Source organism: Neophocaena asiaeorientalis, unplaced genomic scaffold (assembly GCF_003031525.2).
Source record: "Neophocaena asiaeorientalis asiaeorientalis breed wild unplaced genomic scaffold, Neophocaena_asiaeorientalis_V1.1 scaffold116, whole genome shotgun sequence".
Classification (NCBI taxonomy): Eukaryota; Metazoa; Chordata; class Mammalia; order Artiodactyla; family Phocoenidae; genus Neophocaena; species Neophocaena asiaeorientalis.
Genome location: NW_020174561.1, coordinates 11,665,356 through 11,689,446, shown reverse-complemented (window position 1 = coordinate 11,689,446; position 24,091 = coordinate 11,665,356). Strand labels below are relative to the sequence as shown.

The 24,091-nt window shown below is 37.9% G+C and overlaps 1 protein-coding gene across 1 annotated transcript; it reads right to left on the bottom strand.

Moving 5' to 3' along the window:
* Nucleotides 1-12,012: 12,012 nt before the first annotated feature.
* On the bottom strand, nt 12,013-13,844 carry SMIM30 (small integral membrane protein 30). The gene is made up of 3 exons (XM_024757854.1): nt 13,814-13,844; nt 13,387-13,454; nt 12,013-12,924 (listed from the first exon to the last, which is right to left on the bottom strand). The coding sequence occupies exon 3, from the start codon at nt 12,877-12,879 to the stop codon at nt 12,700-12,702; it is 180 nt and encodes a 59-aa protein (XP_024613622.1). The 5' UTR covers nt 12,880-12,924; nt 13,387-13,454; nt 13,814-13,844; the 3' UTR covers nt 12,013-12,699.
* Nucleotides 13,845-24,091: the final 10,247 nt, after the last annotated feature.

Here is a 24,091-nt window from a genome sequence, read left to right as displayed (position 1 = left end):
GGCTGATGATAGCCACAGACTTACAATTCTAAAATATTTGACTTTATGAAAAATGGTCCAGGTGTGAGTACTAGAGTGATAGAACAGTCAACGGAAAAAATTGTAATGAGAAAGAACCAAGGTAAATCAGAATTATTGCCTGGTTATGAGAGTAGAACAAGTTCAATCTTGGCTGGTAGTAGATTGATGGGGACACACACACACAGAGGGGGTGGTAGGGGGAGAGAGAGAGAGAGAGAAAAATCAGACAAAGCATTCAGTTTGGGCAGGAAGATAAGTTTCATTTTAGCAAATGAATGTAAAGTAACAGCCAGCCATTCACATGGTGTCATTTATAAGTGCTAGACACTCTTGAACTGGAGTGAGGAGAGTCAGAGCTAGCCATATGGAGTTGTCTACTCAAAATGGTAGCCCTGGGGCCCTACTCTGAGTGAAGTAATATGGAGACAGGAATTTTCTAAGAAAGAGTATTGGCAGAAGAGAAGGCCAAAGTCTGAGACTTGAAGAATGAATGAACATTAAGGCATCAGAAGAGCAAGAAAAATCAGTTAAGAAGATAGTAAAGGAGTAGCAGAGAGGTATGAGGAAAACAGTCCCACCATTCTCAGCCCCTCCTTGAGGCTCCCTTGACAAAACAACCAGCCTTTCTTCTTAAAGGCACTGTAACAGCCTTGTTAATTGGACCAAGTATCTTTTTGTTTTTTTTGCTTTTACAGCAAATAGAAGCATAAGTGAAAATTAATTTTATCCATACAATTATTCATTATAGTAAAAGATCTTTAAAATGACTATGGATTCTCTTAAATAGAATAACTTCATTCCTTCCTCCCTCCTTTTCTTCCTTCCTGCCTCCTTTTATTTTTTGAGTTCTGTCATTTGAGTACAATGAGATGTAGTCTCCCTTACCAGGCCCGAGGTAGGAGGGGAATCTCTTATTTGGAAGAGTGCTTCTATTCACATAAAAAAATATGAAAGCAACCATTTTATGCCAGTTTTATTTAGAAAAATAAAACATATAAACAAATTGGCAACAGCCAACTTAGTATAAGATCATGAAATGCTCCTTCCTTGCTTTGATTTTATATTTTTATGATAATGCTACTACTTTTGAATTTTATTTTGATTCTACTTGATTTTTGCCAGGCTACCAAAGTAGATTATATTTCCTATGAAATCCTTTATTTTGTCATTTAAACCATTTGGGGGTTTTTCTATGGACAGAGTCCTTGAGGCAGTCTTCAAATGTTTATTGAGTGCTCATTATGTTTTATGCTTTATTTTGGGTATTCTAGAATAATGCAAAATAAAAAAGACAAGTTTTCTGCTTTTAAGACTATTGCTATTAGATTGACATGATTAATTTAACGGATGATAAAGCAAAAGTTAACCTTCTTTTAAGCAGGACCAATCCTCAGTCATATGGTATAATTGTCTATATATTCTGGGAGCATTGACCACCCCTGACCCCTCCCCACTTCTGGAAACCTTATCCTTCATCCCTCTTCCTAGTCTCAATCTCAGGAGTCTAATCCCAATTTGGATTTCCATTTGGAAGTTCTTGATTTTAGCTTAAGATGCAGCCTCACATCATGTGATCATTCAGTAGACTCAGCCAGAATACCTCTAGGCCTTTAAGACCCAGAAGAGAGCTACCATTCACGGTGGAATTGCAGGTATCACAAAAATATTGAAGGGTGTATAGAACAGAGGCATTTTGGTTTTGGGTGCTTCCTGCTGGCTTTTCTTAAATCATGTCATCTATCAAGGAACCACTTCTGCCTTTTTTCAAGGCTGGCCCCACTTCTGGTAACCTGTTTGCCTAGGCCTTCCTTCACTTGGCACATCCTCCATCAAAGAGGGATTCTTGTTTGAAGTTCCTGTCAGTGGAATAGATATGTTGGGTAGACCATTCCTACTCATTTATATTTTCCTTTTACACATTAAGAAAATGAGGCCCACATTAACTTGTAAGTGATTTGCCCAGTGACCTCTAGCCTGTTTGCAGAGCAGCCAGAACTGGGATCCTTATCTCCTTGACTCCTCACTTACTGCTCTTTTCATTATATCACACAGCCTTTCTTAGCCATAAACTTCTGTCACTTAGCACTGACACTGAGGAAAGAAACACTTCACTGTGTGGTTTGCTGTTCATTGTTGTAATAATGATCAAATTAATATGATTTCTTGATAGCTATCATTATATTGACCACTAACAATAATAAATGTAGGGATCACTGGACAAGTAATGCTTATTTAAATTATGAAAACAATAAGAATAATCTTGAAAATGAATATTCAAGAATACATGATGATTTTTCTTTTCACTTCGTGTGCTCCCAATTATAGACTGCTTATTATAAAAGAACGCAATGGGGCTTCCCTGGTGGCGCAGTGGTTGGGAGTCTGCCTGCCGATGCAGGGGACACGGGTTCGTGCACCGGTCCGGGAGGATCCCACGTGCCGCGGAGCGGCTGGGCCCGTGAGCCATGGCCGCTGAGCCTGCGCGTCCGGAGCCTGTGCTCCGCAAAGGGAGAGGCCGCAGCAGTGAGAGGCCCGCATACCGCAAAAAAACAAAACAAAACAAAACCAAAAAAAAAAGAACGCAATGACTCTGGGCCTCTTCTCTAATAAGAGATTTGTTATCTTTTCTCCCTGGGTAGAAACCTTTCTTTCCACATTAGATTTCAAACAGTCTTTTATAAACCTAGACCTCTAGCATATCTGGTACAATACTGTATAGTAACCTCAATTATCCGTCCACTGTTGATTGTCTTTTTTTGTTTGTTTTTCTTCTGGCTATGCTGTGCATCATGCAGGATCTTAGTTCCCCGACCAGGGATTGAACCCCCTGCATTGGAAGCACGGAGTCCTAACCACTGGACTGCCAGGGAATTCCCCAATCCTCCATTTTAGAAAACATGGCTTCTTTAGAGGTTTAAGATAACAGATACTTTACAAATACGTTTGTGTACATATATCTGTCGAATTATAATCTAAAAATTAATATTTAAACATCAATATCTACCTCACACCTGTCAGAATGGGTATCGTCAAAAAGACCACAAATAACAAATATTGGCGAGGATGTGGAGAAAAGGGAACCCTTTTGGTGGGAAAATAAATTGGTGCAGCCACTCTGGAGAACCGTATGGAGGTTCCTCAAAAAATTAAAAATAGAACTACCATATGATCCAGCAATTCCACTCCTGGGTATGTATCCGAAGAAAATGAAAACACTAATTTGGAGATACATGCACCCCAGTGTTCATAGCAGCATCCTTTACAATTGCCAAGATACTGAAGCAACTGCACTGTCCATCAATAGATGAATGGATAAAGAAGATGTGGTATATATATACAGAATACTACTCAGCCATAAAAAAGAATGAAAATTTGCCATTTGCAACAACATGGATAGATCTGAAGGGTATTATGCCTAGTGAAATAAGTCAGAGAAAAACAAATATTGTATGTTATCACTTATATGTAAAATCTAAAAAATAAAACAAACAAATGAATATAACAAAACAGAAAAAGACTCACAGATATAGAGAACAAACTAATGGTTACCAGTGGAGAGAGGGAAGGGCAGAGGGGCAAGATAGAGGTAGGGAATTAAGAGGTACAAACTACTATATATAAAATGAATAAGCTACAAGGATATATTGTATAGCATAGGGAATACAGCCAATATTTTATAATAACTTTAAATGGAGTATAATCTATAAAAATTTTGAATTACTAATGTTATGTACCTGAAACTAATATAATATTGTAAATCAACTCTACCTCAATTAAAAAAACGTCAATTTCTAGGCTGGTTCAAAGGATATGAATATCTCTTTGGCAACTGGTAAGAATTGCCTATTTTGCTTATTGCAGTGCAGTGTTATCAATAAATGACAAGATGTTGGAAAGCACTGCCATGTCCAGTATTATTTAAAAAATTGATTTTGAATAAATGATGGCAAATGTATGGGATGGAATATTATTTGGTTGTTAAAGTATCCATTAAATACTTAAATGTTAAATGCTGGGAAAACAAAATGGTATGTGTGCTCTACCACAGTTTTGTTAAATTTATGTTGTGGAAGGTGGCCTGCAAAAGTGAGAATAGTGTAAAATGTGAGAGCACAAAGCTCTCAGACAATTTGAGAATTATCTCCTCAAGTGGTTATTCATTCTGTTTCTGGTCACCTACCTTATTCACAGGGCTCAGCACTGATTTACTTCTGGCTCATTTCCAAAACCAAATGCTCAGTGGTGAAGTCTTCCCTTTGTTGGGGATATTCGAAGGAGCATGTCACAGGCCACATATGCTTTGAGTAATGGAAGCATCAATGAAATTAAGTCCACATTTTTCTAAGAGAACTATTTTATAGAGGCCCAAGCATTTGGATGATCAAGTTGATATTTGAAAGGTGAATTTTATTGCTTCTTTATACCTTTAGTCATACCTGGACACTGAATTGATTTACTCTTCAGAAGGGGAAAGTCATAGGGGAAAGTCATAAGATCCAACATAACAGCAAGGCGGAATCATAGAGTGGCTACATGATCCATTTGCCATGGCTAAGGGTGAAAAGTGGAACCCTATTTGGGGCTCTTTATTTGAGAGTCATCTTTGGAAATGTAGAAGGCCTTTGAGCTTCAGTTATCTTTTCTTCTCTTTTTAAATTTTTGTCTGATAAAGGCTTCTCATCTGAATGAAATGTAGGCTTTGACATCACCTATGGTAGCATCATCTAAGAACTACAGTGTGTTGACAACTGTCTTGTGAGTACTTCACAGTGGATGATTTTCAATGGATGACGTTTAGAGTAAACACGAACTGCTTTCAGATAGAGTTCACACATTTGTGTGTAAAAAGAAAACTCCCGGGCTTCCCTGGTGGCGCAGTGGTTGAGAGTCTGCCTGCCGATGTAGGGGACACGGGTTCGTGCCCCGGTCCGGGAAGATCCCACATGCCGCGGAGTGGCTAGGCCCGTGAGGCATGGCCGCTAAGCCTGCGCGTCCGGAGCCTGTGCTCCACAACGGGAGAGGCCACAACGGGAGAGGCCACAACAGTGAGAGGCCCGCGTACTGCAAAAAAAAAAAAGAAAACTCCCAACCTGCAGTATTATTAAAAAGCAATTATATTAGCTTCAATATCGTACCTTTTTCAGCATATAGACTTGTTTATTCAATGCTGTGTTAATTCTTCAAGATTATTTAGGAAATAAATTCAGTGCACAAATAAACAAGTATTTACTGAAACCTCTAACAGTATAGACAAGGTATGTTAGTACTTACAATGATAAAAAGACACAATCTTGATTTCAAGAAATTTAAGATAAAGGTGACAGGGGCAGGGGTCGATGGGAAGGGGAGGGGTTGGTAGGGCTGGTGGTACAAAAGGGACAATAAGTATCTAAATAACCATAAAACAAGACTATAAGAAATGCAAAAAAAAAAAAAAAAAAAAAAAAAAGAAATGCAGTACTATAGGTATAAACAATGAGCTATGGACTCTGGAGTTTAGATATCATTAACTTCTTTTGGGAAAGACTTCATGGAGGAGATGACATTTATAAAGCAAATGAAATATAAGCATGGAGGCATGGCAAGGCATTTGATTTTGGTAATTCAGGTAGTTTGGTGTTGCTGGAGTAGGAATAAGAGAATGAGAAATAAACAGGAAACATCTTGTGTTTCAAAATGGTGGGTCATTTCTAAACTAAATTAAACAAGTCATTAAACGTGTGTACAATGCAAGATATTATAAACAGTGTTTGCAATCATTCAGATCAACTAACTAGACTGTATCTTAAAATTTACTAAAATCATGTTCTATAATTATAATTTAGATGTTCAAGAAAATGTTAAAATCTTGCAATGAATCTGAGACCTGTCCTGGGCAAAATCTGAAAGGTTGGTAGCACTGTACTGAGGACATTAAGGGCACACACAGGCCCAGTGAGAGAGTGCCATGATCCACTGTGTATCCTGGGCTGGGGTGACCCTTTGCTACATTTTGCTACCCTTTGCTACATTAACTCTGTATCATATATTCATTCTAAAAAAGATTGAGCAGCAATTTCTATTTGCCAGGCATTGTGCTAGAAACTAGGAATACAACAGTGAATTAATGATTCAGTCCCTCTCCTCATAGAACTTGAGGTTGGTTGAGATACAGTAGACAGAGATTCAAATACAGGGTGGTATGTGCCTGATGGGAGATGTAAAGAATGCTGTGTGAGCGTACTGTAGCCTGCGTAGTTCAGAGAGGAGGGGTCAGGGAAGACGTCCTAAAGAAGTGCTGTCCAAGCCTAAGATTTTAGGAATAAGGCAGGTAAACTGGGAAAACTAGGCCAGGCAGAGGAAGGAACATGCACATGAAGAGAGCAGGGTAATTGGGGGTAAGAGAGAGAGGAAAGGAACACACATGGTGCTTTTCTGGGAAGGCAATAGCTTAATGTGGCTGAAAGCTAGAGTGTGAAATTGGTTGAGGGTCATGGACATAGAAGAAACTGGAAAAGTAGGGGAGGAAATAAGGGTAGATGAACAGTGCTAAGGTTTGTTAAGGATTTCATAAAACTAAGAAATCTGCTAAAAAATTTTGAGCTGGTATGTAACAGGGTCAGATTTGTGTTTTAAGAAGTTCACCATGGTTGTTGTGTTTAGATTGCAGAGGGTTAAGATGGGAGGTCAGAAGACAAGCTAGGGTTCTGCTCTGGATCTCATCCATATCATGATGGTGGTCTGAACTTGGGTAAGCCTTGAGGATGGAGAGAAGTGGGTGGATCCTAGGCATAATTTGGAGCTGGGTTCCATAGGACTTAGAGATGGACTGGATGTGGAGTGTGAGGGAGAGGAAGGCGCCGCACACCCTCTCAAGTGTCTTTCTTGGCCACTGGGAAGATGGTGTCTATTAGCTGAGTCTCACCAGTAGTGCCATAAAGGACTGAGCACACGAAACTTCAAGGTTGTTCCTGGATCCTGCCAGGCTGACTTCAATTAGTGTGTGGGCTGTTTGCTGTGAGTGGGAGTGGCAGGGCTACGGTTTGTTTTTATTCTTCCTTCTTGAGACAATCCCTAATCATACTCATTCAGTACAGAAAATGAGCTGCCCCTGCTTCACTAAATTGAAATCCAAAAATGTACCAAATGACTAGACTACAGTTTTCACTGAAGAGTTCAAAGAGGAAATCAGCTCCTCATGCTGCCATATGAAAATGGGTAATTACAATATTTTTTAACACATTAGACCTTGTTATTTTCGAAATTAGGAAAACTATATGGGGCCACACATTTTTATCACTAGGAAGTCTTTTAGAGATTAGTGACAAATCTACAGATGAAAAATTGTGGAGGTTAAATTATTGGCTCAAGGTCAATCACCTGGTAGTTGATTAATTCCTTTCCAAGTTGTACTGATGTCTTGAAAAGTGTTGATTAAACAAGTGAAAGTGTGCACATGTCATCACAGGGCCCATAAAACTGTTTTATGTAGGTATCGCAATGCCCTGGTAATTTTTGTGGCAAAATGAAAGAGTTGTTCTGACAAATCATCTGAAATAGAATATGTTATAGTTTGTGTTCTTGGTGCTCATGCCTGCTTCTAAAGTCTTTTGTTAAGTGATTTATGCACATTTATCTGGAGCATAATTATCTTGATTAATATTGAGACATATGGTATTTAAAATCCCAGTGTTTAACGAAGCACTTCATGATTAGCCGTTTAAAAATAATTAACCCTCTTGTATATAAAATTTTGTAATTTCATTTCAGATTATCAAGAGCTAACTAATATTTTCAAAATTTTAATCAGCCATATATAGTGGATTCAGTGGAAATAATGTGTGAGAGGGGTATTGTAGCTCTGATACTACAAATCAATGAGAAATTAAACCACATTTTAGTGTTTTACAGCAGTCATATTTTTCTGGTCTGCCTTTTGCATTTAGATGTTTGGTGTATATTACGTAATCACAGAAGCGATTTAGAAAAATGAAGTTCCTAAAAATTAGAAAAAAACCTTAAATATGCTATTCTGCACACATATTTATTGATTTGGACCTATTCTCACCTAAGAATAAAAATCCTGTCTGGGGTTCATAAGTCAATATAAGGGCTTTCTCTACATTCTCCATGTAGGAAACAAACATTAAACACATTTTATGGTGCTTATATCTTTATGACTTCTAATGAGATGAGATATGTTAAGAGTATTTTTCATAGTGGAATATGGACCAGATCTTCTATTTTCCTGAGCAGAGAGAAGCAAATTCCTTGCATCTCCTTAAATGACCTGGGCAGTTGCTGCTAAGCTTTCATTATGTCACTTAGTAAAGACCCATGGTTGAGCACGTTAGGAATTACTAAAACAGATTCAATTATTTTCTTTTTTTCCTGTTTCTTTTCCTCAGGAGACTCAGGTACAGAAAAGGCTTGAGGAAACTTAGGGAAGCCAAATTTTCTTTTCTTCACAGATGTCTTTGAGTTTTAGCAATCTGTAAGCCTAGAATGATGAGGGGAAAACTATAATAAAGAAAACAGACTCAAAGAAAATGTCAAAGTTAAAATATAATGAACTGTTTAATAAGGGATTTGTTTACATAACTTTCTAAAGATGTCTTCTTTATATATAAATACAGAATTGATGCTAGTAGGTTTTTCTCCCCTTGTGTCTAGAAGATGTCTCCAAATACCAATTACAATAACATCCAGCATGCCAAGTCTTTCACAGTCATTATTTCATGTATTCCTCACCCATCTATGAGGCACGTACTGTTATTTTCCCCATTTAACAGATAGGGAGACAGAAGTTTACAAGATATTAAGTGACCTAAGATCACATTTTAAGTGATGGAATCTGGTTATCTATCTAGATCTATTGGATTCCAGAGCTTGGGCTCTTAATCACTATTGTGATACCATCAAAGAGGCTGATAGGTATCTCTGGGAGGGAGATGGTTTGGTTCCTATGCAGAGAATTCTCCCTTCATTATGTGCTGCAGGCTATATAGCTACATCACTTTTCCTACCCTCAAGGTTGGAAATGGCATTTGACAAGCTTCTGCAGAGCTTAGAAAGCCTAAGAGGGTGAAGGTACATGTGATGTGTAGCTTCTGAGATTTCCTGGGCCTGGCTGGCTCCTTCACAGGTGGTACATTTGATAGTTTTTCAAAAAGCTGCCATTGCACTCTCAATGCTGAGACAAAATATGGATACAGTTCATTTTTTAAACTTCATCTGCACTCCTGCATTCTTGATTGAGCTTATTGGGTTAGAGACAGGAATAAACAATATATTATTGGATGGGTGAAAAGGGGAGGGTAGATGTGAGCGATCCTAGGACAAAGGTCTGTGAGTAAAGTTCCTTGAATCGATCATTTACCTGGTGCTTTAATCCCTCCACTCTTTAAATACACACTGAGGAGACTTGTGCTTCCAGGAGGATGGAGTAGACATCTTTTTTCCTATTTCTCCCGCTAAATACAGCTAAAAATCCTGGATATTATTTATAAAACAAACATAAGATTCTGAAAGGTAGAAAGAAGGCAGACTGGCTAGGGACCTCAGGACCAGAAGACATGGTGGTGAATTCTCTAGATTTTCTTTTTGCCTCATAGATCTCTGACTAGGTACTGGACAAGGTGGCAACCCAGAAATGCCAATGTGCTTAGACATGGCCATGGGCCAGTGGAGAACACATGCGGAGTCTGAACTCCTACTCCCACCCAGTAGCCACAAGGCACCCCACCTGCAGGGTCAGAGGAGGGCACGTAGGGAACAGTAATGAGGTTCCCTCTGGACTTTTACCTCTGTCTGGCAGTGATAAGGCAGACGGAGTCCCAGAAGGAAAGTAGATGTGGTTGAAAGAGTATTTGAAAAAATAATGGCTAAAAATTACCTAAATTTGGGAAAAAGGCACAAACCTGTAGGTTCGAGCTGAGCAAATACCAAACAGGATAAACCCAAAGATATTTATGCCAAGACATACCACAGATCACTTTCTGAAAACTAAGAACAGAGAAAAAATATCTTGAAAGCAGCCAGAGAGAAATGACAGGAAACGCACTGATTTTTGGCATTGGAGCAACAGGCTGGTTACCAGCGCTTCCCTTGTTGATTTTGGCTATTAGTCTTCTTTTTAACCAGACTCAACCAAGCTAACATGTACAGAGCATTTACTAGTTATCTGCAAATTATGCTGGGCACCCAGGGGACATTTGCTAATGCCATTCTTCCTGTAATTGCTCCACAGTGGGTACTATCCCTCAGAGCAAATCAAGGAATTTCAGAATTAGAAAGAACCTCAAAAAAAGGAAATAAAAGGGCAGAAGTTTGTAATTTCTGGATGGGCTTCAGTTCTGTGAACTCCCTGAAATTAATCTAAAAAAATGCCAGCATGTATGTGCATTTTTCTAGGGAAAGGACCATAGCTTTCATCAGAGTCTCGAGCTGGTGGCTCCCAAAACGTTAAGAGCCACCATTAAGAGTTTCTGCTCTTTTCAGGCAAAACTATATAATCCAACCTAGATAGAAAAGAGCTAAAAACAGAGAAGGTATTCCCCATCATATACATCAAAATTCCTGAAAGCCACCTCATAATTCTCTACTTTTAAGGAGAAAATAGGAAAATGGCAGTTTTCTAATTTATTCTAGGCACTTGTGGAAATACAGGTTTATCAAAGAATGTTTGCCTGTAGTCTTATTTTGAACATTTAAAAAATAGTACCTATAGGTGACTAAATAAACAGTGCACCGTGATTTAAAATGTACTTTAGATTTCCCCTACCCCTGAAGCCATTTTATGAACTGTCATGTGCTACCTGAGCCTCCAGTAAAAACAAAAACAGGCTTTCCTGTGTTTTAAAAAAATGTACTTTAGGTATGATTTCTCCCAATGCCAATCAAAAAGTTCAGACATACAAGGAAGCAGGAGGAGCCTCTCTACATCAGTACCAATAGGCTGGTATTTTATGAGATAGGACAAACTGGCCCGCAACCTGCATTCCTTTTTCCATCTTTCAAAAAAAAAACGTGTAAAAAAGTTCTATTATAAAGCAACTAAACTCCAATAAAAATTAAAAAAAAATTCTATTGATTACACAATGTATAACAGCCAATTTATCAGAATAAAAAACTATTAGTGTTTTCTTTGGTGAAAAAACAAGTATAACAAAAACAGATCCATGTGGTTTCTGTGTCTACAGTGTGGCTGTCCCTCACTCTCTGTACCCTCTACCAAATCCCTCATGAAATCCAGGTCTGCTCACACCTGGAGAAATGCACATTAAGGATTTTAGATTGCTGCTGCCTGTTTTCTGATCAAAATTAAGGCTCCCAGTGTTACCTGGAGAGCTAGAGATGGGATAATGCATTATTTTAGGAAAAAATTTGACTACCTGCTTTCATTAAGACCCTATAGTAGTTTGATTTACTCATACAATTCTATGCTGGCTGCATCTACACAATCAAAGGAATCACTGGAGACCCTTGTTAAACATAGAATTCCAGACCCCAACCTACAATTACTACTGTGCAACCAGGAGAGGAACCTGAGAATCTAACAGTTTTTATCAAGTGCTTTGGGTGATCCTTGGGCTCAAACAAGTTAGAGCAATCTTCTTAAACTTGAATGTGCATATAAATTATCCTGGGTTCTTGAAACAAAAGTTCTGATCCAATTGGGTCTGGGTGGGACCTGAGATTCTGCAGATCTAACAAGTCCTAAGGTGATGCTGCTGGTGTGAGGACACCTTAAGTAGCAAGGTCAGGGAGATTACGCCTCATCTGGCTTGTGTGTAAATCAGTATAGGCCATTACATTTTCCTTCTGCATCTGTGGATTCTCTACCAGAGGCCTCTCCCCTCCCTTGATGCTGCCCATTTCTCATTTTTTCACTGATTGTATCTCTACAAGCTAGTGTGATCAGATAAGGTAAGGCATCCTACTCTTCTCCACTTACTTTATAAAAGTTCACACAAAGATAAAAGCAGTCTGAAATAAACACCACACAGTAACTTACATAATGGGTTTATATTTAATATAGTACTTCTCACCATGGAGATGTTAGCAGTTTATAAAGATTTTTTTGTTTTTGTTAAACGTTAAATCTTTTCTCCATTTTAGTGTCAGTATAAAGTATTTTTTTACATTAAATCTTTTCTCCATTTCAACGTTAGATACATCGAATACATTTTCTAAACTTTTTCCCCCACAAAGAGATACGTTTTAATTTTTTGACCAACTGTATTTAATATCTAGGTACAATATTAACTTGGGAGATAACAAAACCAAAATGCATTAAAAATATGGAGAAAAGACTCCTCAGTGATGCAGGAGGCAGTGATTATAACTAAACAGTGGCGATTTCCTAGGATTCTGGGCAAGAGTTTTATTCTTATTGAGAATTCTGAAACTATGAAATATTACTTATGCAGAGTTCAGCCATCTCACTTCTTTGACCTTCTTTCTAACTAGCAAATGCAAATTACAGACGGCATTTTTCAGTGCATTATTTGTTGTGAAGAAAACGTTTTGTTTTCCATTTAACATATCAGTTTGTTCCTATTTATAGGGAAATAACCAAGACTATGAAGCTACCCTATTTACTGTTTCTTGAGAACTTTCAGACACCAAAACTCAGTTCTGAACCTCAATAGCACAAAGGTTTTCAGGGCAAGGTTTGATTCAGGAGGCCCTTCAAAGTCACATCTGTCCATTTCTCTTTCGTGCATATACCCCCAAACAAGCACAAATGCCTGTAATGCTGAGAACCACACCTAACAAGAGAGCGATTGCATCTCCGGCTTCTACTGCTTCAACAACAGGCAGCACCAGAAGCAATGAAAAGAGAACTAGGAACAATTGTGTTGAAACTGAGATCATGATGTTGAGATCTTGAGGTGACTGGTTCTTAAAGGCTGAAGGTTCCTAGAAATTAAAACATGGAAACAAAAAGGAACCATTAAAAATTCCTACGTTTTCAAATGACAGTATGAATACATGACAACAGTTCATACAACCCTTTAAATCAGAGACTTTATAAATTATATTCAGACCCATCTCCTCATTTTATGGTGGAAGAAACTGAGGGAAGTAAATGGTATTTAAAGATGGTCATTTGAGGCTAATCGCCCCTTCTCATGATAATTTCCCTACTCCAGCGATTTTTCCCCTCTCTATAACGCCAACACCGTGTGAATCAACAAAACAGAAATTGAACAGTAGAATAAGAAAAGACAGAAGAGGCACAAGATACTAACTTGGAAACTATCCTAGTGAATGAAAATTATATTTTCTTAGGGTCTCTCCCATCCAGGAAATGCAAACAAATCTGGCAAAGTCAAACCACATATAACTCTGTTAAGTCATGGGGGAAATAGTAAGACTTACCAAAGAAAGCGGTTTTTGTTTAATTCTACCAGTTCAGGATGCTAAGGCTAAGCTCCACGTGACAGCACCTATTATCAGAGGGGCGTAGCAGGATTTAAAAAATCGCACATTATTAATTATTATTTTAAAGCAGCAGCTAGAGTCAGTGCAGAGCGGGGAGGTTGTACGTAAGGGAGAAGAATGGGTAATAACTAACGACAACAGTTTGTTCAAGCAGGGGAACTAGATTTAAAAGTTGGTCAGTTAGCCTATAAAGGAAAAGCTAAAAAAAAAAACCCCAAACCAAAAAAACAAGTTCGTTCGAGGACTTGATAGTAGGACTTTAAAAAGAATCCCTGCTTTGGCCCGGCAACGTGCAAATCTGCCGCCTGTTTTACAAATACCCTGGGCAATCTAAGTAGCCTTCGGGGACAAGTTCGTACATTACCTTCCAGGAAGCAGCCATTACAGGAATGGCGAGCAGGGCGGAGTCTCTAAACTACACTTCCCACAATCCCCTGTGACGACAACTCCCAGGATGCACCGGCGCGCTCCCTTGTAACTGGTTGCGGGAAGATGGTCACGCTCTACCGGAGACGCTGAGGAGCGAGCTCCCGGGGCTGCTTCACGTGGCCGAACCTGTCACTGGTGAAGTAGTTTAGTGTAGTTGTACGGAAGCTGACGCACACACAAAAAGGTAAAAAAATGACAGCAAGTGTTATTTTTCACCCTGTTCAAGGTTTCAAGACACAAGAAGTTATGTCCTCTTCTTTGAAATGCAGACACAGCAGCCGGAAGAAATCACCCGAGCAGAGCCATCTGTTTCAGATGCATTTAAACTAGCGGCTTGTAACATTTTTGAAGGAGGGAATCCCCTGACACCGTTTTCCAAATGTGCCTTATGATATTTGTTAACTCAAGCAATGGGGGAAAACATGTTTAATAAGACGTTTTGGAAAATGTCAGAAACATCTGTAGGGAAAAACAGGCAGTTTGAGGAAAAACAGGTTAAGCACTATAAGAGGGTCTCTGATTCAGGTTCTAGAGTTCTGTTTCCCTCTTACTTCAGGAGTGCAGTGTATGGTACGCTTTAGAGATTTCTTTTCACTCATATGTTTATGATACCCACCCTATGTATCCCCAAATATTTATGGAAAGTTGTAAATTATTTTAAGTCATAAAGATAAATTATTTGCATATGTAAGTCTTAGCTCTTTCTGAAAGGCTTTCTTGAAGTCTAATTTAATCTACGAAGTCCTTACTGAACCTTTCTAATCACCCAGTCTTCTGAACTCTCATTTACTGACTAGAGGACTTTTTTGGTACCCTGGAAATGATCAGTTATTAATGATGTGGGTTAGGGGTGAAGTCACTTGCCCTGTCTGAAAGTACCCCTAGGACTCTGAGACACAGCAGGTATATTTCACTTCAGTGCCCATAATTGGCACGTAATTTTTTTATTGTTGTTCATCTTTTTCCTTACACTTTACTAATCTTTCTGGACTGACAGCAAAGCTTTATATTCCTAGCTTCTAACACACACACAGCAGGTGCTCAGAAATATTGGTTAATAACAATTATTTGAATAAATAAATGTGCCAGCAGGATTTCCTGAGAGACAGAGCAGTGCCAAATAAACCAAAGCAAGGTGTCTTGCAAATTGGAAGTCTATGGAAAATTACATAGTAATGTCAGCATTGCTTCTCTAAACTTGATTATTTTAACAAGTTCTGTCTTTGACTCGTTTGCCTTGAGCTACTTCTGGTTTTGTACCTTTCTAATCAGTTATATTTGAAATAGCAGCTATTTAAAGATACTCTTTCGCATTCTAGTGTGAACAATTTGGGGATTTAATTTTTCCCTATATGTTTATTCAGTTTGCTGAAGTCAGCAGAGACCACGGTAAATTTAGTATTATTACCGACTTGTTTCTAGGGGTGTCAGTGTTGAAGATAATGGGTTAGTTTTAAGTTTGAAGGTCTGCTGATGATAAAATGCTTTTTCTTTATTATGTTAAGAGATCATGATGACCTGGCCAACTGAAAAAGAGTGGCAGAAGTTTGTGCAGAGATGTTTTGGGCCCGTGTAGTTTCAAAATAAAATTGGTTAACTTTTCCTAACCAGCATCTACCCTCATCAGGCAACTTAACAAAGGTGTTGCTGTATATGCTTTTGTCTGCCTTATTACAACCCTAGTTTCCAAGTAGAATGGTATTCTAGTTCTCAGTGTTCTCTTCTTACTACCCTAACTAGTGATTTAAAAATAAATCAGACACCAAGGGGGCAGAGCGGTGAGGGTGTGTGTGTGTGATGAATTGGGCGATGGGGATTGACATGTATACACTGATGTGTATAAAATGGATGACTAATAAGAACCTGCAGTATAAATAAATAAATTAAATTAAATTAAAAAATTAAAAAAAATAAGTCAGATCATTTATTCCTTGCTTAAAGCTCTCCAGTTCCATCACAATAAGCAGAAGTCTATGCTCCTTATCAAGACTCACAACACCCTACACATTCTGGCCTCTGCCTGCCTTTCTGACATCAGCCTACTACTCGCTCATGCTCATTCCAATCACACTCATCTTTTTGCTGTTTCTTAGGCATGCCAATTTTGTGTTTTTATTGTTTCATATTTTTATTGAATCAAATTTTGTTGATTAATGTTTAGTCACTGTTACACTGTTCGTAGTAGAAACTACCTTATAAGTAGGAAGTCTGCTTTTAGGCTAAACCATGAAGGTATTTCGACTGAGATTATTTTGAGTCTTTATTCAAAATTTAGGTCTCACATATTTTCTCCATAATATTAATAGCAAGGCTTTATGTCTATGTATGTATAAGACGCAGTAGTACCCAAAACAGGAACTACTTTGTTCAGGAACCTGTCTATAATGGTCCCTGTTTACTTCCTCTGTCCACTCGGGGTGCAAATATTGATTAAGCCCATCTGGATGGTGTATTTTTTTCTTAGCAATACCTGAATGGTTTCTTTAAGTACTTTCTAATGTTGGACGAGCAATATTGGCATTTTTAGTGAGACAGTGCTTTGTTGTGCCGACGTAATATTGCAGGATATTTAGCATCTTTAGCCCAAGCCTGCTAAATGCCAGTAGAATCCCCTAATCGTGAAGACAATCAACTGTCCTCATGTATTGCCAGATAGTCTTTGGTGAGATACTGTCCCTAGTTGAGAACTACTCAAGATTTCATCAAGAAAATAAAAGGAGTAGTTGAAAACGATGAAACAGTACACACACACACACACACACACACACACACACACACACCCCAACATCAACACTGCAGTGCTCTAATGTTTTAGATTCTTCCTTGGTTATGCTGATTTTGTTGTTAACTACAGATTTTCTTCTGTGTCCTATTAGCATCCTTGCCAGACAGTTTCCACTGGTCACTTTTTTATTCTTTTTTTAAAGAATTATTTATTTATTCATTTGGCTGCGCTGGGTATTAGTTGCGTCATCGGGATCTAGTTCCCTGACCAGGGATCGAACCCAGGCCCCCTGCATTGGGATTGCGGAGTCTTAACCACTGGACCACCAGGGACGTCTCGGTCACTTTCTTATAACAGCACTGATATGCAAATTGAGGTGAGATTTCTGCTTTTATTTCTGCCACTTAGTCTTTAAGCTGTGGAGAGGTGCTGTGATGTAGTATATGGAATATTAGCTTTTTCCCTTGCTAGTTTTATGGATTTGAGCAGTTAATCTCTCTGAAACTTACTTTCCTTTTATAAAATATGCTGTGTGAGGATTAAATTAAATGTTTCTAAAGTGACCAAAAAGTTACCAGAGCTCAGTACTTATCAATTCCCTCTTATTTGTAGGTCTGTTCCCCTGGTTACTGATTAAGAGTTAGGGTCTTTGGGGTTAGACCAGTTGGTTAGAATTCTGGCCCTGCTGCTTACTAACTGTATGACAATAGACAAGTTAGTAAGCTTTTCTAAGACTCAGCTTATCCATCTATAAAATGGGGTATAATAGTACTTGCTTCATATGTATATTATGAGGATTAAAATGAGTTAATTTCCAGAATTAGTGGCTAGCATATAGTAAGCTCTCATTAAATATTAACTATTGTTACTATTTTCTGTTAAATCCATGAAATATATGGGGTCTTCAGGATGTGGCTTCTCTCCATTGTGAATACGCTCTTCTGCAGACAAACATGGTAAATAGAAAATGTCTGTGGAACTCCCTGGATACAGAGGCATTTTAGGCTTCCTAGGTTTTGGGTTGGGAGCTGACTGGAAAACACTCCCCTGGTACTCAAAAGCTGTCCCTTTGTTGCCTTGATGGGATTTTACTATTTATTTCATACCTACTGGTGGTTACGTTTATGTTTAAAATATATTCTCCATTCAGTTATTGTCACATCATTGATTCATCATATTAGGTCCAAAGGGTTTTGAAAATGTGATTGGGAGGGTCTAGATATGGGTGAATAGCTCCAAGAAATCATTCAGCTGGAATGAACTCTGTGGCCACCCCAAGAAAACCCAGCAAACAAACAAAGACTCTTAATTCCTTTTGAATTCTAATTACAGCAGCTAGTCTATAACTCTGCACTGCTTTTTCTATAAATTGCAGCAAAGGAAATGACAGCATTAGAAGATTTGCTAAGAGGGAATTATAGTAACTGAGACTGTAGGCTCAGAGGAATGTATTACTCTTGATAGATTGTTATGGGATACTTAATTGCAGAGCTTGCAGGACAGAAGGAAATACTTTTGTATTACCCCTGAGAGATGGCACTGTGTTGAACATGGTACCAAGATTTTTACCTTACCTCCTTGGCTTCAGTAAGGTCCACTGTTTGAAGAGGATAAACATTATTCTTACAACCCCTACTTAGAACTAATTTGCTTATACTCATGGATGAAGGAACTCTATTTTCCCAGATAGCTTCAAAAAATCATGTTTGTTTCTTTTTAAAGTTTATCTTTGACTTATAAGTCAAGAGTCATATAATTGGTTTTTATTAGTTTATATTGTATACTGTAACTGGAAATGTCAACTCAGGGTTTACTAGTATTAAGTAATGTAGAGGCAGGGATTAATTTCTGGGATACAGTGAATATAATGATCTCCACTCCTTTGACCTGAAGCTGCTTTTTGATTTCTGACGTGCTTGCAAACCATCTTAATGAACTGTTATTTCTTAGCTATAACTCAGATTTAGATGTTTTGTCCAGATCACTGACCAGGACAATGACTGCCATGTTGTACATGTGCAGTTCCCTCTTCTAAAAGAGATGATCATTTCCTTAGCAGTACTAGGGAGATGAGCAGCTTCTTCTGTGCTAAGCGTCTGCTAGCTACAAGTTCTGCCTGTGAACATCTCTGATAGCAACATGAACCACAGCTCTTCTGAAGCAGTGCCACATTCCATCTCCCCTGACATTGCCCCACCCAAGCTGTCTGAATGCTTCTGCAGGCTTTTATATAGTTCCTCTTTTGGCATTAAGTGTCTAGTGTTATCAGATCCAAAATGTAGTCTTTCAATTCGGAAGAACCTAAGCTTACACTATCCTTCACTGAAACAGAGATCACTGGTAGCCGATGATACTCAGAGACAAAGAACCTTACTTTAGACACTTGTCTGAGTGGTGGAGGGCAAAATTTCACAAGTCAATTGTTACTGAAAAGTGGTTTCAGAGAAGAATGAAGAAGTGGCTTCTGCTTATTTTATAACTGTTAGAAGTGAGGCATTGGTAGGCCCTGAAGGAAGGCACTTCTGGTATCCATCAGAGAAGGCATGATAGGCTGACATCAAGATTTTGCAGTCACTGATTTGTGTCAGGAAGTTCATACAACCCAGACTTCCTCATTAGCAATTGAACCAAGCCACGTGAGTGGAGACATTTTATTGGAGCTTCACAATTAAAAAAGGCCAACCCAGAGTTAATCAGTATTTCCCATCAGTAATAGGACATTCATCACTGAGACTGTTACATTAGAGCCAACTAAGCTAACAGGATGAGATACGCTGCACTTTCCAGAGCTATTCAGCTGCTGCTGAGTCTAAACACTCTGGTGTCAGTATCTTACAGACATGAATGGGCAAGCTGCAGAAGGTCATTTTTGACATGGTTCCCGGCACCATCTAGAGCCCGTTGCCGATGTAACCTTGATTTCCACTGATGAACCTCAGTAATCTGTGCGAGTCAATTGCACACACACACGAGCCTATGGTGTCCAGGAAGCAGAGGAACCACACCCACAGGCACTGACAGATTGAAATTTAACATTTCTGGGCTTCCAGGAGCAGGCTAAGAATACCTGGACGGGACAAATTTATAGTTTTGAAAAGTTGTGAAATTATCTTTTTATGTAGTACTTTATCCATGGTAATGGACTGATTAAAAACATTGGCTTTGGCTATGTCATCAGTTGGTCCATCTCTGCCACTTACTAACTCAGTGAATTTGTACAAATTATCTAACTTCTTTGAGTTTTCTCATCTGTAATGAGAAAATCACCAATCTTTTGTAGGACTCCCACTGTAGATTAAATGAAGTGACACATAAAATGCTCAATATGGTCAGTGTCTATAGCTCTCATAGACATGAGACTAGCTGATCAGATAATATTTAAGTGCTGCACAAGGAAATTTAAAGTGAGGATTATCTTGCCTCATGGGACGGTGAAAAAATATTTCTCATGGGAAAAAAATATTTTCTTAGAAAACATGGTTTCATGATACATAGGCTAGGACTGATTGATTGATTTATATTTAATAAACACTTAAATAGTGACTACTATGTGTCAGGAACTATTCCACACATTAACAAATGTAAATCCATTTACTCCTTAAAATAATCCTGTGAGGGAGACACTATTATTATCCCCTGTTACAGGTGAGGAAACTGAGGCATGGTTAAGTAATTTATCTAAGGTCACATAAGTGAGTGGTAGAATCAGGTTATGAACCCAGGAAATCTGACAAAGACTGACTCTTAGTCATTGCCCACATGGTTTCATGTGGAAAATGTCCACAGTATCAAACTGCATTTTAATTATCTTTGAAATAAGGTGCTCTAGTGTTGCTTAGGAAGCCTAACTGTGGTGAGTCACTGAAGAGTTGTTGGTGTTTATATACTTCCCCTCTAGGCCCTAGTTTGGTGAATGAATGAATACCAGTATTCACCTAATTTGTTAATTGATTTTGACTTAGATTTAATAGGTATATATAAAAAATGTTTTTTAAAAATTAAAGGATGTTTGACTGAGGCTCAGAAGAGCACTTACTGATGGGCACAGACATCATATATCAAAGAACATAGATTGTGATGTGTTGGCAAATCTCAACTATCATGAAATCACTGAAGTCCATATAATATACAAAATTCAGAAAGGAAGAAAAGAAAGTCAAAAGAACCTTTTGAAAACCTTTGCTTAGAAGTGAAAAACTTAAACTAGTCATTGCAAAAGTATAGAGAAGTTATTAACAATTTAGTATGTGCAATTCATAAGGAAATAATAATTCCTGTATATAGACTAGGGGCTCATTATGATTAAGCACTGGTAACCATGGAGACAGACAGCATGAAATTTATAAAATTAAAAACATACCAGATAGAAAATGCAGGTAGCATAGGAGAGTGAATCATGCCCCAACTGGTCTTTGCGTGATTTCTCTTAAGTCTAAAGACTTAAAAAATATCTGGCCATTTTCTGAGTAAAATCACTCATTTTTCAAATCCTGAATTTCTTCTTTGGATATCTTAACTTGTTCTTTGAAAATGCTTTTTATCTAGAGTCAATTTAGACATGATAGAATGTGTTGGGGTAGAGTTTTTATAGGTAAGAAATACCTTGGAAGTGGTAACGTTTAGATTGATCTTGGGAACTTATATGAGTACCTGAACCTTTTATGTAGATATTTACTGTGAATTTTCAGTTGACATGTTGTAAGTGATTGGTCACTTTAGTTTTTAAATCTGTTTCTTTTGCTAAATCATATAGATGGTCCACGTAGAGAACTTTATGGTATAACACCAGTTTCTGTCATGGAATGATTTCTTCATCCATGAAATTGTGAGCTAGAGAGCAACAATAAAGTTTCTTTACTCTTGCCTGTAATATTTTGATTGTTTATAAATCTATTCCCTGACAACAGGTTACTTGCCTGTAGATATTCTAAAAGTGGTATTGTTTGAATTTAAAATCTTCATGAATAAAAAATTATGACAAAAAGATCTTACTTTCTGGAAGAGTGACTTTACTCAAGGAGGTTGCCAGATTTTCTATTCAAAGGAAAATTCTTTATTTAAAAAATGGAGTAGATCATGTTTTAAAAACTGATTGCAGCTGGTTCAGTTGAGGAAAAAGTCCCAAACAATGCTCTTCACAGTTTCATTTGATTGTGATTTGGACCCACTTTAATGAATTTTAAGCTCTTATTTGTCAAGAGAGTCAAAATAAGTCACTGAACTCAATCTGACAGTCAAAGTGAAGCACTGCTTTTGTGAGCATGCCTATCAACACTACTGCATATTAAAGTGAATGTGGTGTGCTGCATAAGAATGGAGACATAACCCTTTCATCTGCTCTGCTTTAGTAGGACACTTAGTAAGAATACTCAACATACCTTTTGGTCACCAGGCTTTTAAAGGGACCTCAAGAGACAACAGAGAGCCCAGGGATGAGTGACAGAGTTAATTCAAGTGATCCAAAAATCCAAAAATTGGTCCTGGAAGAGGGTTCTAAAAAATGTATTATGTGGTTCACTTGCATCCCAATTACATGGGGAGTTTATTTAAAAATGCAAATTTCTAAAACAAGTTCTCTAGGTAGTTCTTAGGTTCATCAGCTCTTAGAACCTTTGTCGTTGGGGAGAATAAGTTATTGGGCCTGATTATTTGGGAAGAGGAAACATAGCGGCAACTGAACAACGATCTTTAACTTAATAATAAGTTTAAGACCCAATTTGAATTATCCATCTTGCTCTTATGGACCCCTTTTCAGCTGCTGATGAAGCAGGAAATACAAATATTTCTTGCTATTTGTTCATGTTTCAAGGGGCATTTTTTCTCATTATTTCTTATAGACTTACCTTACCTACTTTTTTAAAATATAAAGTCAATATATCTTGTGTTATCTGATACAGAAATAATAGAAGAAAGAAAACAAAAATATTTGTTTAATATATATATATGTACACACAAATATATTCATAATAAAATAAGTAGAATACAAAAAAAGAAACTTTTTAAAAAATTTTATTTTTTAAACAGCAGGTTCTTATTAGTTATCCATTTTATACATGTTAGTATATATATGTCAATCCCAATCTCCCAAACTCTAAAACTTACTTTTTAAAAAAATGTATAAAACATTCTGATGATTTCCATCTTTAGAATTGTAGAAACATCTCATTCCTCAGAGAAAACAAAGCCTTTCCTAGCAGTAAAAGGGACTCAGCCACAAAATGGACAGTATCAGCAGCTTTAAAACATAATAATGCAGTTGTGATTTTCACATGGTTACTTTTTACAACAATGTTCTGTTAAAGATTAGGACAAAGCATTAAATGCAGCTCGCGGAAGGTGATCAGAAAGGTATTATGTGGTTAGTTCCTAACATGTAGCTTTCTGGTGATTCAACATTAACCAAGGATTGAATTTTTAAAGCCTTGGACCTATCTTCCCTAAACATTTCTTCTCTCAGTAGGTGTTTGGAAGGGAAATGGATGACCTGGAGTGCTGGTATTCTAAATTGCTGGCTGAAGGCCCATCCATATGCTTTGGAACTGCGACCAGCAGGTAGCAAGATAGTTCTGAAAATTGAGTAGCTCTAACAAGTGTTCTTGCCCACACAGTTACAGCTGGATAAAGTGGGGCTTGGGCCCAGGTCTTACCTCTTTCAACTATCTCTCACTAATTTCTCATACTGTTCCAAGTATTATAATATCCTTGTAGTAGCATTACATAAATATTTATTGAGTAAATGAATAACTTGTCAACTGAAAAAAATGCCCAACGTGAGAATTGTGAGTTAAGTTTTATTTGGGGCAAAATGAGGACTATAGACTGGGAGACAGCCTCTCAGATAGCTCTGAGGAATTGCTCCAAAGAGGTAGAGGAGGAGAGGTCAATATATACGTGGTTTTGGCGAGGGGGGATACGTGCAATCAGGCACACATTTTGGCAGAAGGTGGCTGCTAGTCATGAAGAGCAGATGTCTCTGTTAGTGATTTTAGTGCTTTTCTGGATATGAGAAGATACAAGAAACTGGGCTCATAAAATCTTCTCCTGAAAATATCTAACTATCTGAAGGCCTGTTGTGCCAGTTTTTCCCAGAGCACAGAGTGCTTCATTCCTTATCTCCACCCTGAACTCCTTTCAGGGCATGTTGAGGGTCAGCGACTGCAGTGGCTAGTGACTTCATCCTTGTAGAGGCAGATGGTGAGCAGCAGTCTTTAGTTGACACACTAAGACTAAAGTTTTAGTCAATATAAAGCTCAGTTTGAATCAATATGTGTGACATAGCCATGGAAACAGTGAATGTAATCATGGGCTGCAGGAATAGATGTGTAGTATCTCGAATGGAGAGGGGAAGTTCTGCTTTGCTCTTTCCACTTTGGGCCAAGTCTAGCAATATAGTGTTCTTTTATGTTCCCCACTTTCAGAGAAACATTAACAAACTGGATATTAACCAGGACTGTGCTATGATAACACTAGAATCGTTAGTTGAAAAAC

What these genes read in the sequence shown, in the direction of transcription:
- SMIM30 (XM_024757854.1), bottom strand. Translation starts at nt 12,879, where the DNA reads ATGATCTCAGTTTCAACACAATTGTTCCTAGTTCTCTTTTCATTGCTT.